Genomic DNA, 13,009 nt, shown 5'->3' with positions numbered 1-13,009 from the left:
TTGGTGACACAAAATTTGTTCTACACGTAAACAACTCTTCTCTCTTACAGGTGTGTTCCTTTAGTAGTTAGGTTAAAAGACCAGTCACTTCTAGGACATCCTGGAGGTTGGTGGCCCTGCCTATAGCAGAGAGGTAGGAACTTGATGATTCTTGTTGTCCCTTCTAACCCAAGCTGTTCTATTATTCCATGGTTCCATGACATTCAGATGTTTGCATGAGCACACCGCCATCAACATCCTCGGCTTTGTAATACAGAATGTCAAATTGCATAACTATAGCTGACAAACGCATCAGTAACCAACAAAGCTTGATTCTCCAATCAGATCCAAAATATATTCTATTGTTGAGATATAAATCACCTAAGTGAATACAAAAGTTGGACACAGAGTTGGAATAGCATAAATAAATCACACAGTACTGCTCAGAACTAGAGGTGTATGAATCAGCATTTCACCTCATCTGCCTAAGCTCTTAAGACTGGAAGAAGGTACAAATGAGTGAGTTATGTATTAAACTGATTTGGAAACCACAGGTTATAACTGCTGCATAAAGCAATCCTCCATCCACTGAGTTGACAAAAAAAATCCAGGTGTTTTTTTTTTGCCCCCCAGTCAAGCTTTAGAAGTTAGAGGATTCAAGTCCACACCAATGCATAGCAAAGGTTATTGTCTGGATTTTTAAGGAAGGAGGATTCTGAGTGGCTGTCTGCAGAAGGACTGATCTGAAGTAATAATCAAAACTAACACACATAAAACACACAGCAAACAAGTTTATCAAAATTTGCAGCTAATTTATCAAACAAACACTGAATACAAACAAAGCAAAAGACAGCAGCAGAAAAAAGGTATTGGGAACTAAAACATGTTTTGTTTAAGATCTAGTATATAAAATGCAGAACTTCTGTAAGATGTCCCATACTACCTTCCAGGAGTATGGAGAGCTGCTCACATCAACTAAGGCACTTCATTTTAAACTCCATTTAAAACTGTCTTTTAGCACAGCACCTGAGAGAACATTGTAAGCTTAAGACAGCAGGCTGCAGACTGACCATTACAGTCTCTTTTAATTTGTGCTCAGGTTAGCAGCTCCTGGGACAGCAATAATCACTAAGTTCATTTACACCACTTACCAAAATGCACCTCACTGCAATGCTCTACCTGTAATTCAAGTCAGCAGAACGGAACTGAATTATTGAAGGAAAACTGAAGCAGTATTTTAATGCAGTCAACTGAGCCCAACATTATTTTCATGCATGCAGTGTTACTGAACAATGCACTTTCTCTCCTTCCACTCAACACTCTAAATAGAAATCTTAGCAGTACATTCCACATGGAACTTGGAACATCACAGGGCTCGTTTGCAGCTGCCAACTCTGACAACAATGTATGGCACACAAAATCTCTTCCTAAAAGCTGAAGAGGTGCATGTCAACAAGTAAGTAAAAACTATGTATCTCCTTCTCTGTGAACAAGACAAACATAGGCACAACAGCATACTAAAGTTGCTTTAATTTTAAGACATTGAAGGTGGTACTTGTCTAATCACCTTGCCATATTCCATGGTGTGGCTGTGCCACTCCCAAATTACGCTGTTGCATAGTGAGTAGCCATAAAAGCCAGGTATTTGAATTCAGTATATTACTTTGAAACAATACAGCTACAAATAAACTCCATAAATCATGCAAACAAAAGCTAATTATATAGGACTGCTAGGCATTTTTCTGCTGTTAAGAACAAAGAAGTAAGTACTTACACTGCAATGTAACTTGAGTAAAATAGATGCAAGGTAAATACCTTACTTCAAAGTTAATACAGTAGTCTGGAACTCTTTCACTTTGGAAAGGGTTAAAATAACTAAAACATAAAGTCACTAATGAATCACCAATCACTTGGAACACTACAACTTTGAACAAAAACTTCTACACAACACCTCACCCTGAAGGCTTGGCAAAGAGCTGTCATGTACTAATGAATTCTAAGGAACTTTTTCTGCAGTGGCCCAATTCCACCCCCCCCCCCCCCGCCAAAAAAAAAAAAAAAAAAAAGAAAAAGAAAAAAAGAACATACGTGATGCAAAGGGTTCATACTGTGCCATTATATAGATCAATTTTTGGTCCATGAACACTATTCTTCCGTGCAATGCTAGCTGGCAGAAAAAGATATTAAATGGTGTCAATACTGACAACACCTAAAACTAGCATTTAATCATCTAATGTACCCCTTAAATGCAAGTTATTACTACACTACTCTAAAGCCCCTTTCATTGCGTACAGCTTGCAATGTCAGGATAGACACACTGAGTCAAAACCACTCTGCTGAACAGCAAATAGTCTTCCATGTAAACAAAGTGAGAATTTGATGGCAACAAAGAAATAAAAACAATGTTATCAACATCACACTGAAGTTAACTCCTGAGATTCAGACTTCCAGTGCAGAATTAATACTCATCAGTGCAATGCACTGGCCTGGTAGCAGATATGCTCAAATGCTCAATATTAAGGTAGTGTTCAGCTTTTTAAAATCTAATCCAAAAGTCATAAAGCATTACGCCAACACCAGATTCAAAGCAATGGTAAAGCTGAATTAACTTTTCAAAGCTGAGCTGAGTTTATGGCTTGCTCTTACTGAAAGCATATCCCACTTCCCATTACTTTTCCTTTCCTTCTTCCAGTTCCATCCCCACTCCTTTTTTTTCCCTCGCACAAAAAGCGATGTCTAAGCAGGAAGCACAAATTTCTAAAGTTTATTAGCTAAAATAATATTTTTTTAGAAGTTGAATACAACATCTAAAATGACCAATAAAAAGCCCACTATTACTATTGGAAGGCCGATATATGAAGGAACTCCTGAAATCCCTTATCATGCAATGCCCCATTACCTCCCACTCTAGTAGCAAATACCACATAAATAGCAAGCTATTAATTACCTTCACAAAATGAAAACATTTCAGATGAAATATTTCAGAAGAAATTTTGACTATTATCAGATGAACACAGACTTCTATCCATCTGGGTTAGTTTTATTCTTTCTTTCATGGCAAGTGAGAGGAAAAGAATACAATGCGTAAATAAAATATACGTGATACAACAGCGTGATAAAGCAAAGTTGAGATGTTACATACAATTTACCTATCAAACAATTCCAGGACCACTCCAATATCTGAAGTAGTTTGGAATTTTTATTTATTTAATTCTGCCAGAATCTGTTTATTTTCCTGAATTATACTACTCTAGAGTAACAAGAGCTCAATCAGACATTCTGAGAACTGATGACTGCAAGCTAACATCACACTACTTCCTAGTCTGAATAACTCTTAGAGCAGTTAACTGCACCAACTTGGGCTCTAAAGTCACAAACCTATTTGAAGATACATTACAACCTTTTAAAAACTTCTACAACTACAGATTTTCTCCCTCAAAAGCTTCACGTCAGAACTGTTGCATTTATTTTTTTTCCTTTTTGGAATTTCCTTAAAATTAATATAGCACATGCAGTTCTCATCAAGGTGTTAAAAACAAACAAGACTCACTAATCTAAATCAGTATCTCCTTAGCAATGGGGTTTGACTAAGAAATCTGCAGAGGCACCTTCTAACATCATAATCTAGGATTCTACATTATTGAAAAGCATTTTACACAATCCTCTCCCTACAGTGTCTGAAAGAAAAGCCACTATGCAAAGCTGGCGTACAAAAAGTAGAGCGCTACTCGTTTTAGATGACCTGCATACACTGCCCGCAAGTCATGGCAAACAAATCTGAACTAATTACTTGAACACTTTTCAAAGGAAAAATAATCCAGGTTCACTACGCCAATATCATTGCCCTTTTTTTCCAAAAGAAGGCTATGTAAATAGCTATTTACAAATGCATTTTGGGTAAGTACTATAACAATAGTACAAAGCAGACAAGCATTTTCAGGATTGAGAGAAAAAAAAAGAAGTTGTTCTGCAACATCTCTTCTTAACAACTACTTGAGCAAAAAAAATAGAAAAACATTCAGTGAGCACTCAAATTTTTCTGAGCGTGCAATTGTGTCTGTCCTACACAAAGGAAAAAATTCATATCCATTTGATAATTTTTATTATCCGAATACTACAAGCAGAAAAGAATAAACTGAAAGGAACTGCAGAGATAGGGGTTTATGGGTGAAAGGTTTCTTAACTTAAAACAATCTCTGTCATAACTTCTGTGATGAGTCAAATGACTTATAAGCAGATAATCAGCAGGAGTTTCTTTACATCTAATCTCAGTAGTGCCACATGACAGTTCCTAAAAATCAGCGCTCCAGGGAGCTGACTTCACACAGAAGCACCTTTCTGGCTACAGGTATAAGAGTTAAACAGTAAAATCCAAACTGCAGAAAAGAGCCTTCAATCAGGAATTATCAGGAATCAAGAACATGGATGAAAAGTAGAGGTCAGAAAACAAGGAGACATTTATGGATATGCTGCAAGTTGAAATACAGCCCATGTTAAAATTCTTCATAGAGTCTTCAGACAAACTAACAATGGCCTGGTTCATATTTCAGGCCCAAGTTTTTCAGAAAATAGAAATTAGGCAAGTTTAAACAACAAACTAATTAAAGCAGAAACACATTTCCCTTATTAATTTATACAGTTTATGACTGGCAGATACCAGGAGATCATCCAATCTCCAACCCAACAAATTTAGACTATTTCCTATATTTGTATAATCCCATTTCAAGTTATGCATGGGCTTTAACAATTGTTCTTAGACATTACTCATACACTTGCAGATACCATTAACAAGTTTCTGATGAGTCTGAACTACTACTTCTTGTAATGGCACAGCAATTTGTTTTTCCTTGTTGATCCGAAAACGTTCTTACATATTTACATATTTACTATTAAATAGTATTGTTCTTAAAGCAGGGATTTGGATTTTTGGTGAACTATCCAGGATCCTTATTCCAAATGGCTGCAGAGGCATTAGTACTATGCAAAAGGCATAACTCAAATTATTCTAAAGTATACCAGCTCAGGCTCCTTTCCTCAAAAACATCAAGATCAGTATACAATATGGTTAAATCTACACAAGCCATAAGCCATATACGCCCCTTCCCTGGAGTACTGTCATGCTGGACAGCAGTAGAGCACAGCGCTCATTTTTTAAGACATCTTCTTAACACATCAATTTTTAAAGCATCTTACTTACAAGCTATCTATTGTACTGTAAATTAAAAACTTGTGCTTTTTTTTTTTTCTTCAGTAAGCACCACTGATCACCTACTGGCAGTATCTTACAGAAAGAAATTTAAGAAGACACAATTATTAGAAAGAATCTGCTTTCTAATTCTACACCTCTCTATACAATAGTATCATAGAAACCAAGGAGAGAAAAAACTTACTGGATATTGAAAGCAGCTTTAAAAGGCATTGTCCTGTAAGACATTAAACTGAAAGAGAAGGAAAGCAACGCTGGCAAAATGAAGAAAAATATGCAAGACAAAGTAATGTAAATATAAAGAAAAAAACCCACACAATTCCATATCTAAAAGTGTTTTTATTGCACACATTGTACAAACTTCTTCAAAGTATTTTCACATATGAGAATGCTCTAACTGCCTAACAGCCAGAACTTCAAAAAAATTAAAACAGAAGAAGCCTCTCTCCACATCTAGAGAAACAATTCAAGTTTTGAGTGTAATATCAAATAAACTTCTCACCACAATACTTCCCCAACTACAATATTAATGTGATTCCTCAACCTCAATTCTCATTGCTAAACAGAGCATGCATTGCATTTTATTTCATTTTCCCTTTCCCCCAAGTATTTGATTAAGGAAGAAAAACACGAGACAGACTGGCAAGCTGCTGTGTGCAGTTTCTAAACATTAGGTCTAAGTTTACTAAGCATCATCCTGAATAGTACTGGTACGTTCTACAGAAATTATTATTCTTTTTTTCATGTAGTACTTAAATTCCACCAAGGAAAACTTAATTTTACAAGCAGATGTACTTTTCTTTGTGCACATAGCATGTAAAAATCTTGATAAACATAATTATTTGAAAAAGAAATTATTTTAAAGATTTCAGTGTTTTCAGATACGGTAATAGTATACACTTTCAGCTAACTCTTGTCAAACTAAGAAGATATAAAAAAAAAAATCCAGCACATTAAGTTCATCTACATACGTATGCCATTTAGAATAACAGGAAGGAAAACAAAATTGAAGAAGAGCTATAAATTCAGATACAACACAAGGATCTGACTGAGGCTGGAAAAGACAGTACAAAAAGACTGGTAAAAACAAAGGCCGTATCCAAAACCCTAATTAACCTGCAACCACAAGTCATAAGCAATCACAAGCAATTTACTGCTAACTATAAAAGAGAAATAAAGGAGAAGAACAGAAGAAAAACAATCACTTAATTGGGAAGATATCAAATGGAAAAAGAAGGAAAGATAAAAGATTTCCAAATTAAAGATGAAGTTATTTTACTTCGGACTCAGAAGGTTTTAAATCACAGGCTGAAGTGAAAACAACACTGTAGTAAAATGGTCTAAATGTACTCTAAATGTTGATTTCCTAGAAGACATTTTAAAGCACATGTTTTAAAATAATATATAATAACAGCTATGATTTTCTGCAACAGCGTCCACCATATGGTTAAACTGCTGATATTTATTCATCCCTGCTACAGGGAACCAAGCATCTCTCAAAGGATACAGCCCTCTCAACTTTACTTCCATGTCTTTCAGTAATATCAATTCCTTACAAAAAACATTTAACCTGTGTTCCGTGCATGTAAATAAATGTTACATTTCAGAAACTCACTGAAATCTGAAAGTTTAGAAACTTCGAAAAGCGAAATACCTACCTGGTTTACACCTTCATCATTTGCAGAAAATGCAGAGAGGAACCACTGCACATTTAATTCTGCTTTTGTGAAAACATATACTCACTACCGTGACTAGTGGATATACTTACAGAATGAGTCAGTCATGAACTTTCGGCCACTAAAATGCAGAACATCTGAAATGTTTATTACCTCAAGACTACTCTGTAACGACCAAATGTGACTGCCAATGACTCCAACTGCTGACGAGGTAAGTAGGTGGACGGTGGCCTTCAAGAACATATTGAGGGGGAAAAAAAATGTTTGGTTGGACAGCAACAGAAGTTGCTGAGAGCCAGAGTACAATTCTCAAGGAACTGGTCTTAAGAACGTGGGGCTGATTTACCTGTTGTACAGAGCACGCTCTACAACTGCTGACACTACATTTTCTAGTAGTAACTTACAGTATACTACTTAAATGGCTTATTTACGAAGTATTCAAAATGAATCAAAACAGTTTTACTGGAAAAAAAGTGTTACCTCTGTAACTGAGTACATAAGAACAGAACTCAAACAAAAACAGGCTGCAATTCCAGAATGCTCAGCAATAGTCTGACCCCACTCTATATATTTCAACAGAGATTAAAAACCCCCAAAAAACTAGAGCATATCTCATTTTAATCCTCCATGCATGCCAATTTAATTTAGGCTATGTTCTTTTGTCCCATAAGGCACCGTATGCATCTCCAGAATGTAGCTATTGCAGCTAACATCCAACATTCAGTTTTCTGTATCTCTTTCATAGACATGTTACACTGGTTTTGATAGAAACACCACTGCCAGTGCTTATTTTTTGTGCTAGTGCACTAAGTACTTCTCCATACCACTACGGACTACTTAAATTTGGATAATTTAATACCTTGATGTTGAAATCTTTGTAAATCACACTGTGCTTAGCAGATCATCGAATACAAACAGGTCACTTTACCTACGGAAAACTAATTTTTGTGAGAGCGCCTCCCTACAAGCACACCTACCAACTAAGAAGAAAGTATCATAACAGCTTTCTGTAAAGGAGACAAACAAATGAAGAAATAAGAACCACCACACCAACAGCGAACAAAAAAAAATTTTCTTCTGAAAAAAGTTGTTACCAAGACAAAATACATAAAACATTCCGATCTTATGTTTTGCAAACCTTTCTAGTTGCAAGAAAATAAAGTCAACCAACACAAAACTGAAGTTCACACAGTTAGTTTGGTGCTTAACATTCCACTAAACAAGAGGGATGCTGCCAGCCCCAAGGCAGTCAGAAGTTAGACGCTGAAAACAAGATGCTCTCAGTACTTCTTCTGAACTAAACCATTTACTGACACACTTCTGAGCTTTCATATTGGAACAACTCAAAAGAACCCAGAGAACAGATGTGCAGAATGGTCTCTCAGTCTGCCTACAGTAATAAGAATCCACAAGTTATGTAGAGAAACAGCAAAATGAAAGCAAGTCCGCAACAGGTTTTGTAACTGACATTCAGCGTCACCTGCCAAATTTCAGACCGCTGCAGCTTTTGTGCTCTAAGGAAGAGAGATTTACAGGTACCATTAACTCAAACATGCCAAAGTAGGCATGAATTGTAAAGAGAGGCTTCTCTACTTACAACTTGCTATGCAAGAGTAAGAAAAGGATAAGCATACAAGAGAATGTTTGTTGGCACGACTATGCCACCAAGCCCTGTTAATCATAGTTTATACTAACAGCACTTCTTATTCAGTAAGACTGTGACGAATTCAACCTTTTGCCAAGATAGCTATGACAAATATGTAGTAACCATCTTTGATATTACTGTGTTCACAAAGACTTAAAAGCATGTGCACTTAGCCTGAAAAGGTCCTCCCACATTCTAACAGCCAGAAAACTGTCAGTAACAAGTAGAGAAAATAACCTTTTCTGCCTTCTAGATACAAAATCTTAAGGTCTTAGAAATACTGGCCAAGAAGCTGTAATGCTAAAGAATGATTTGGTGGTATCCACTGCTTTGAAATAGTAACATCTTTTTATCTGGTCATTAACTGGTTTTACATCATGTTTCTACTTGGGAGTTTAGCTCTGTAGCTCAGCACCCAAGGAATTTTTAAACAGGCATAAATCTTAATAAACCAGGCTGCAAGTAAGAGTTTAATAGTTGTCCAAAAAAAAAAAAAAAAAGAAACAGAATAACTTTTACTCCCTTAGATACGAGAATTTACTTTGACATAGTTGCCCTTAAGAATTAATAGTTTTGTTAGAAAAAATAAAAGATGCACTGTTTCAAAACACTAAGTTATGCAGAAGAAAATAATTGCATGTCAAACAACTACTCTGCAACTATTTTTCCTCTCATCTTGGGTCTGTTTCTACTTGTAAAATTCTTCTGGCGTACCACAGGCTTATAATTGTGACAGAGATAAAAATGCCTATTACAAAAAGAAACAACCATTAATTACTTTAAGAATAAAGTGGAGCAACAGATGGCCACGTAGGGTATGCAGAAGCAACGAACAGGACAGGTTCTGCTTTTCACTTTGTCCCTTCACACCAAAAAAAACACAAGCATAAAAAACTGCAAGTTACAGTCTGAAGACTGTAACTGCACATAGAAAATTGTCCTGGAAAAGGAGATACAGGAAGTAATGATAAGCCTCAGAAGCATATCTTACCATGTTAAACCAAATTCTTGGTGTTCTAAACTTGTATTCCTTGCAACATTACATAAATTAAAGTCCTGTACACACTCCTCAGTATTTAGTTGCCCGATGGCCTCCACTCCCTTTCCCACCTTCTTAAAAATTATTTCAAGAAGTAAAATCTGAAAGTAAAATGCTTAAAATTGTTACATCAACTAATCCAACATTCTCAACAGGCAGATTTCAGGCATAGCTAGAAAAGTAAATCAAACTATGAGATGAAACACTGAATTAGCAGGTTCTACCTAAAATTAAGAGAAACCTTTACATCAGAAATACCAACACCCATCTCCCATTGCTTCATTTGCTTAGAATTCGATGGCAGGCAATATCAGCATTTGCTTCAAAGAAAAACACTGTGCACGAAGTAAACCACTAACAAGCAAGGAAAAGAGAAACTTGAGAGCCAAGAGGGAAAATGCAGGTCATTCTATTGGTTTCTTTTCTTAAACATGAACTACCTTTAATTAAAGAAGGATTGACTTACACCACGGACAGTGACAGAAATACTGCTTACTGACACAAGGCACACTAGTAGACTGGTTACCACGAGAAAGGAAGACTACTGTGGTCAAGTAGACAAACATGATCTGCCATTTTGTCTGCACCAGATTAAGAACATTAAGCAGAGAACTGTAAGTTTACGGAGAAAGCTTGTAGTGACTACTGATAACTGATTTATCTGTTGACTACAGCACTGGTGCTCACAAGATCAAAGTTGAGACCCTTTAAGAAGCAAATAGTTTTTGCACAGTAAATTTGAAAGGGTGTTTCTTAAAAAAACACCATGAACTTTAAGTTAGATAGCTAGTACCTGAACTCTTCATTTAACAGGAACTTTTCTCATACTGATCAGCTACTCCCAAAAACTGCTCAGCAGAAGGCCAAGTGAATCTAGGCACATGTTACCAATCATTTATGCAGCCAAAAGTGGTAGATTATACAATTCCACATGCTCTGCATTAATACTTCTGCAGAAGATCGTTAGACTGATGACTAGTAATATGCAACAATTAACAATGATTAATTCAGCCCTTTAAAAAGCAGTGGGAAAAAATAACTAATAAAAAAATATTCAAAAAGATATTTTCTAATTTAACAGTTTGGAAATAAACATGCATCTGACAGTGCTACACTGAAATGCCCTTGCCATGATTTCATCACTGAAAAGACAACATTCTTCTAATACTCTGTAACTTTAATCACTACAGAAATCATAGAATCCTACCCAGACTCAACACTATGCCATCTACACAGATAGCACATATGTATGTTCACACGTCATTAAGGATTAAAAAAAACTAAGATTCACCACCACACATTTCTGAAGGCACAACACCATAGGATACAGGTGAGCTGCAGAAACAGCTAAATTTGAATTACAGCCATACAGCAGAACTTTGATGGTGTTTACAAAAACCCAAAATGCCACAGCCTGATACACGCACATAGACACACCTAGACCTAGTGCATTCTACATCAGGTGACAGAAGTACAAAAAAAAAACAAGAATCTTCTTTTCAACAAGGCAAATCTAAGGTCTCACAGACTCTCCAGTATAGCAAGATGTTAAAAAAAAAAAAAAAATGCTGAATCTGGAAACTATCAGAAGCAACCTCCTTAACTGCTTCTATCTGAGCAGAGCAAGGTACGAGGACAGCACATCTAGCAGCACCTGAGGCCATCAGACACTGGCAATGTGCAGAGCTCTTGCTAGGAACAGACTGCTCTAGCTGAAAACCCAACTCTGAGAACCTACCAAGGCTGCGCAAACGCTGTAGCTATGCCAGTTCTACAAGACATCATCTCACTTGAAATACCAGATTCAGCATCCAGAGCCCAAATTTTTTGGCCTCCAGTGACCAAACTGTATTATCAAAATAAACACCACATGTTGCTGCTCCTTTTAAACAGGCTCCAAACCCATCTCAGCACAAAGCAATGCTACAGCAGAAGTCTGGCAGCAAGGCCTTGCCAAACCCTCCCATCTTTGCTCACAAACACCTGCATTTGATTGCAGAGAGTAAAGCAACGAACCACACCGAGTTGAGACTGAAATCTGCACCTTTTAAATCCTGGCCGTGGAGACTCTGGAAAGGTGAAGCTCCCTGCTCCTACTCATCCCTAGCTCGGTCAATTCTGCCAAGGCAGACCGGCCCAAGCGCAACGAACTACTAGTGAAGGTATTACAGAAGAAAGGAAAGATAACACCGATGTGCAGACCGTGTTGGAGCCTCACCTCCTGGATCCGCCGGCGGGCTCGCTGCAGCACCTCCTCGTAGCCCTTCTGCCGCAGCTCGCTCAGGCTCTCATAGTACTCCTCGGGGTCGTCGGTCTCTGTGAAAAGCACCTGTGAGAGGATCTTCCAGCCGCAGGTGTCTAGGCTGTGCACCAGGTAGACCTGCAGCCGGTAGCACAGCGCGTCCATTTCCTGCTCCGAGAGCTCCGGCGCCCCGAACAGCACGGTCCACATGCCCGAGGGCTCCTCGGGGAAGGCGGGCAGGTAGGGCTCCAGCTCCGAGTTCACCGAACACAGCTGCTGGTGCACGGCGCGCAAGTCCTGGAAGGAGAACAGCCCGGCCCAGCTGCACTCCTCCCCCGCGGGCTCCGCGTCGGGAGCGCCTGCCTCGGCCGCCTCCTCCCTGCCCAGCTCCAGCACTTCCATCTCCTCGGCGGCCGCCTCCGCGCCCCGCGCCGCCCTGCGCGCCGGGCCGCCCCTCGAGGCGCGCAGCGGGCTGCCCGGCAGCGCCTCGGCCCGTTCGGCGCGAGGCGGCATGGCGGGCTCGGCGCCCCTGCGCGCCGCGGGGCTGGAGGCCTTGGGGGCACCGCGGGCCTCGCGGGAGCCGCTGCGCTGGCGCTGCGCCGTGCGGTTGTGGCAGGTGATGGCGAACTTGCCCTCGATTTCATTCCAGGCCACGATGAAGACAAACTTGTGCTTCTCCCGCTCCTGGAAGGCGTGAGGCCTCACGGCCACCCAGTCGGCCTCCAGCGTCTCCTCTAGCGCGAAGGCGGACATGGCGCTGCGCGGCCGCCTCCCCCCCGCTCCGCTGTCCCGTCGGCCGCCCCCGCTCGCCGGCCGGCCGGCAGCCCGCAGCCCTCGCCGCTCACCGCCCACCGCCAGCCATCTTAGTTCCAGGGGGGAAAGGGGCGGCTGGCGCTGCGCGTTGGGGGCGATGCGCCGCGTCCCGGCGCGGGAGGAGAACGAAGAGGGAACGACGGCAGGCGCTCGAGCGAGCTCACGCCACCCACCACTGCCGCCGCGGCGGACAATGCCCGATGCCCCCGCGCAGGTACCGCCGCACGTCACTCGGGGCGGGATCTGTTTACAAGCAGCGCTGGCGCTGCGGCAACTCAACGCCGCGCCCGCCGAGCTCCGCCCGCCGCCCCGCCAGGCGCCGTCCCCATTGGCTGCCGCCGCCCTAGCGCCGCCCGCCCTCCTCCGCCGGCCGCGTCCCGTCCTCGCGCTTCGCAGGCCGGGCGGGGAG

The 13,009-nt window shown here is 40.3% G+C and overlaps 1 protein-coding gene across 1 annotated transcript in view; it reads right to left on the bottom strand.

Annotated features, from left to right (window-relative positions):
- JMY (junction mediating and regulatory protein, p53 cofactor) overlaps positions 1-12,556 on the bottom strand; it is a 65,948-nt gene extending 53,392 nt beyond the window's left edge. Inside the window, exon 1 of the mRNA XM_042875260.1 lies at positions 11,764-12,556. Within this exon, the coding sequence (XP_042731194.1) occupies positions 11,764-12,540 (777 nt within the window). The 5' untranslated portion in view covers positions 12,541-12,556. The remainder of the gene's footprint in view (positions 1-11,763) is intronic.
- Positions 12,557-13,009: the final 453 nt, after the last annotated feature.

Source organism: Lagopus leucura, unplaced genomic scaffold (genome assembly GCF_019238085.1).
Source record: "Lagopus leucura isolate 7727_CA_CO unplaced genomic scaffold, USGS_WTPT01 Super-Scaffold_100014, whole genome shotgun sequence".
In the NCBI taxonomy this organism is placed as follows: domain Eukaryota; kingdom Metazoa; phylum Chordata; class Aves; order Galliformes; family Phasianidae; genus Lagopus; species Lagopus leucura.
The sequence above is the reverse complement of the archived record's forward strand: the minus strand, read 5'-3'. Positions and strand labels throughout refer to the sequence as shown.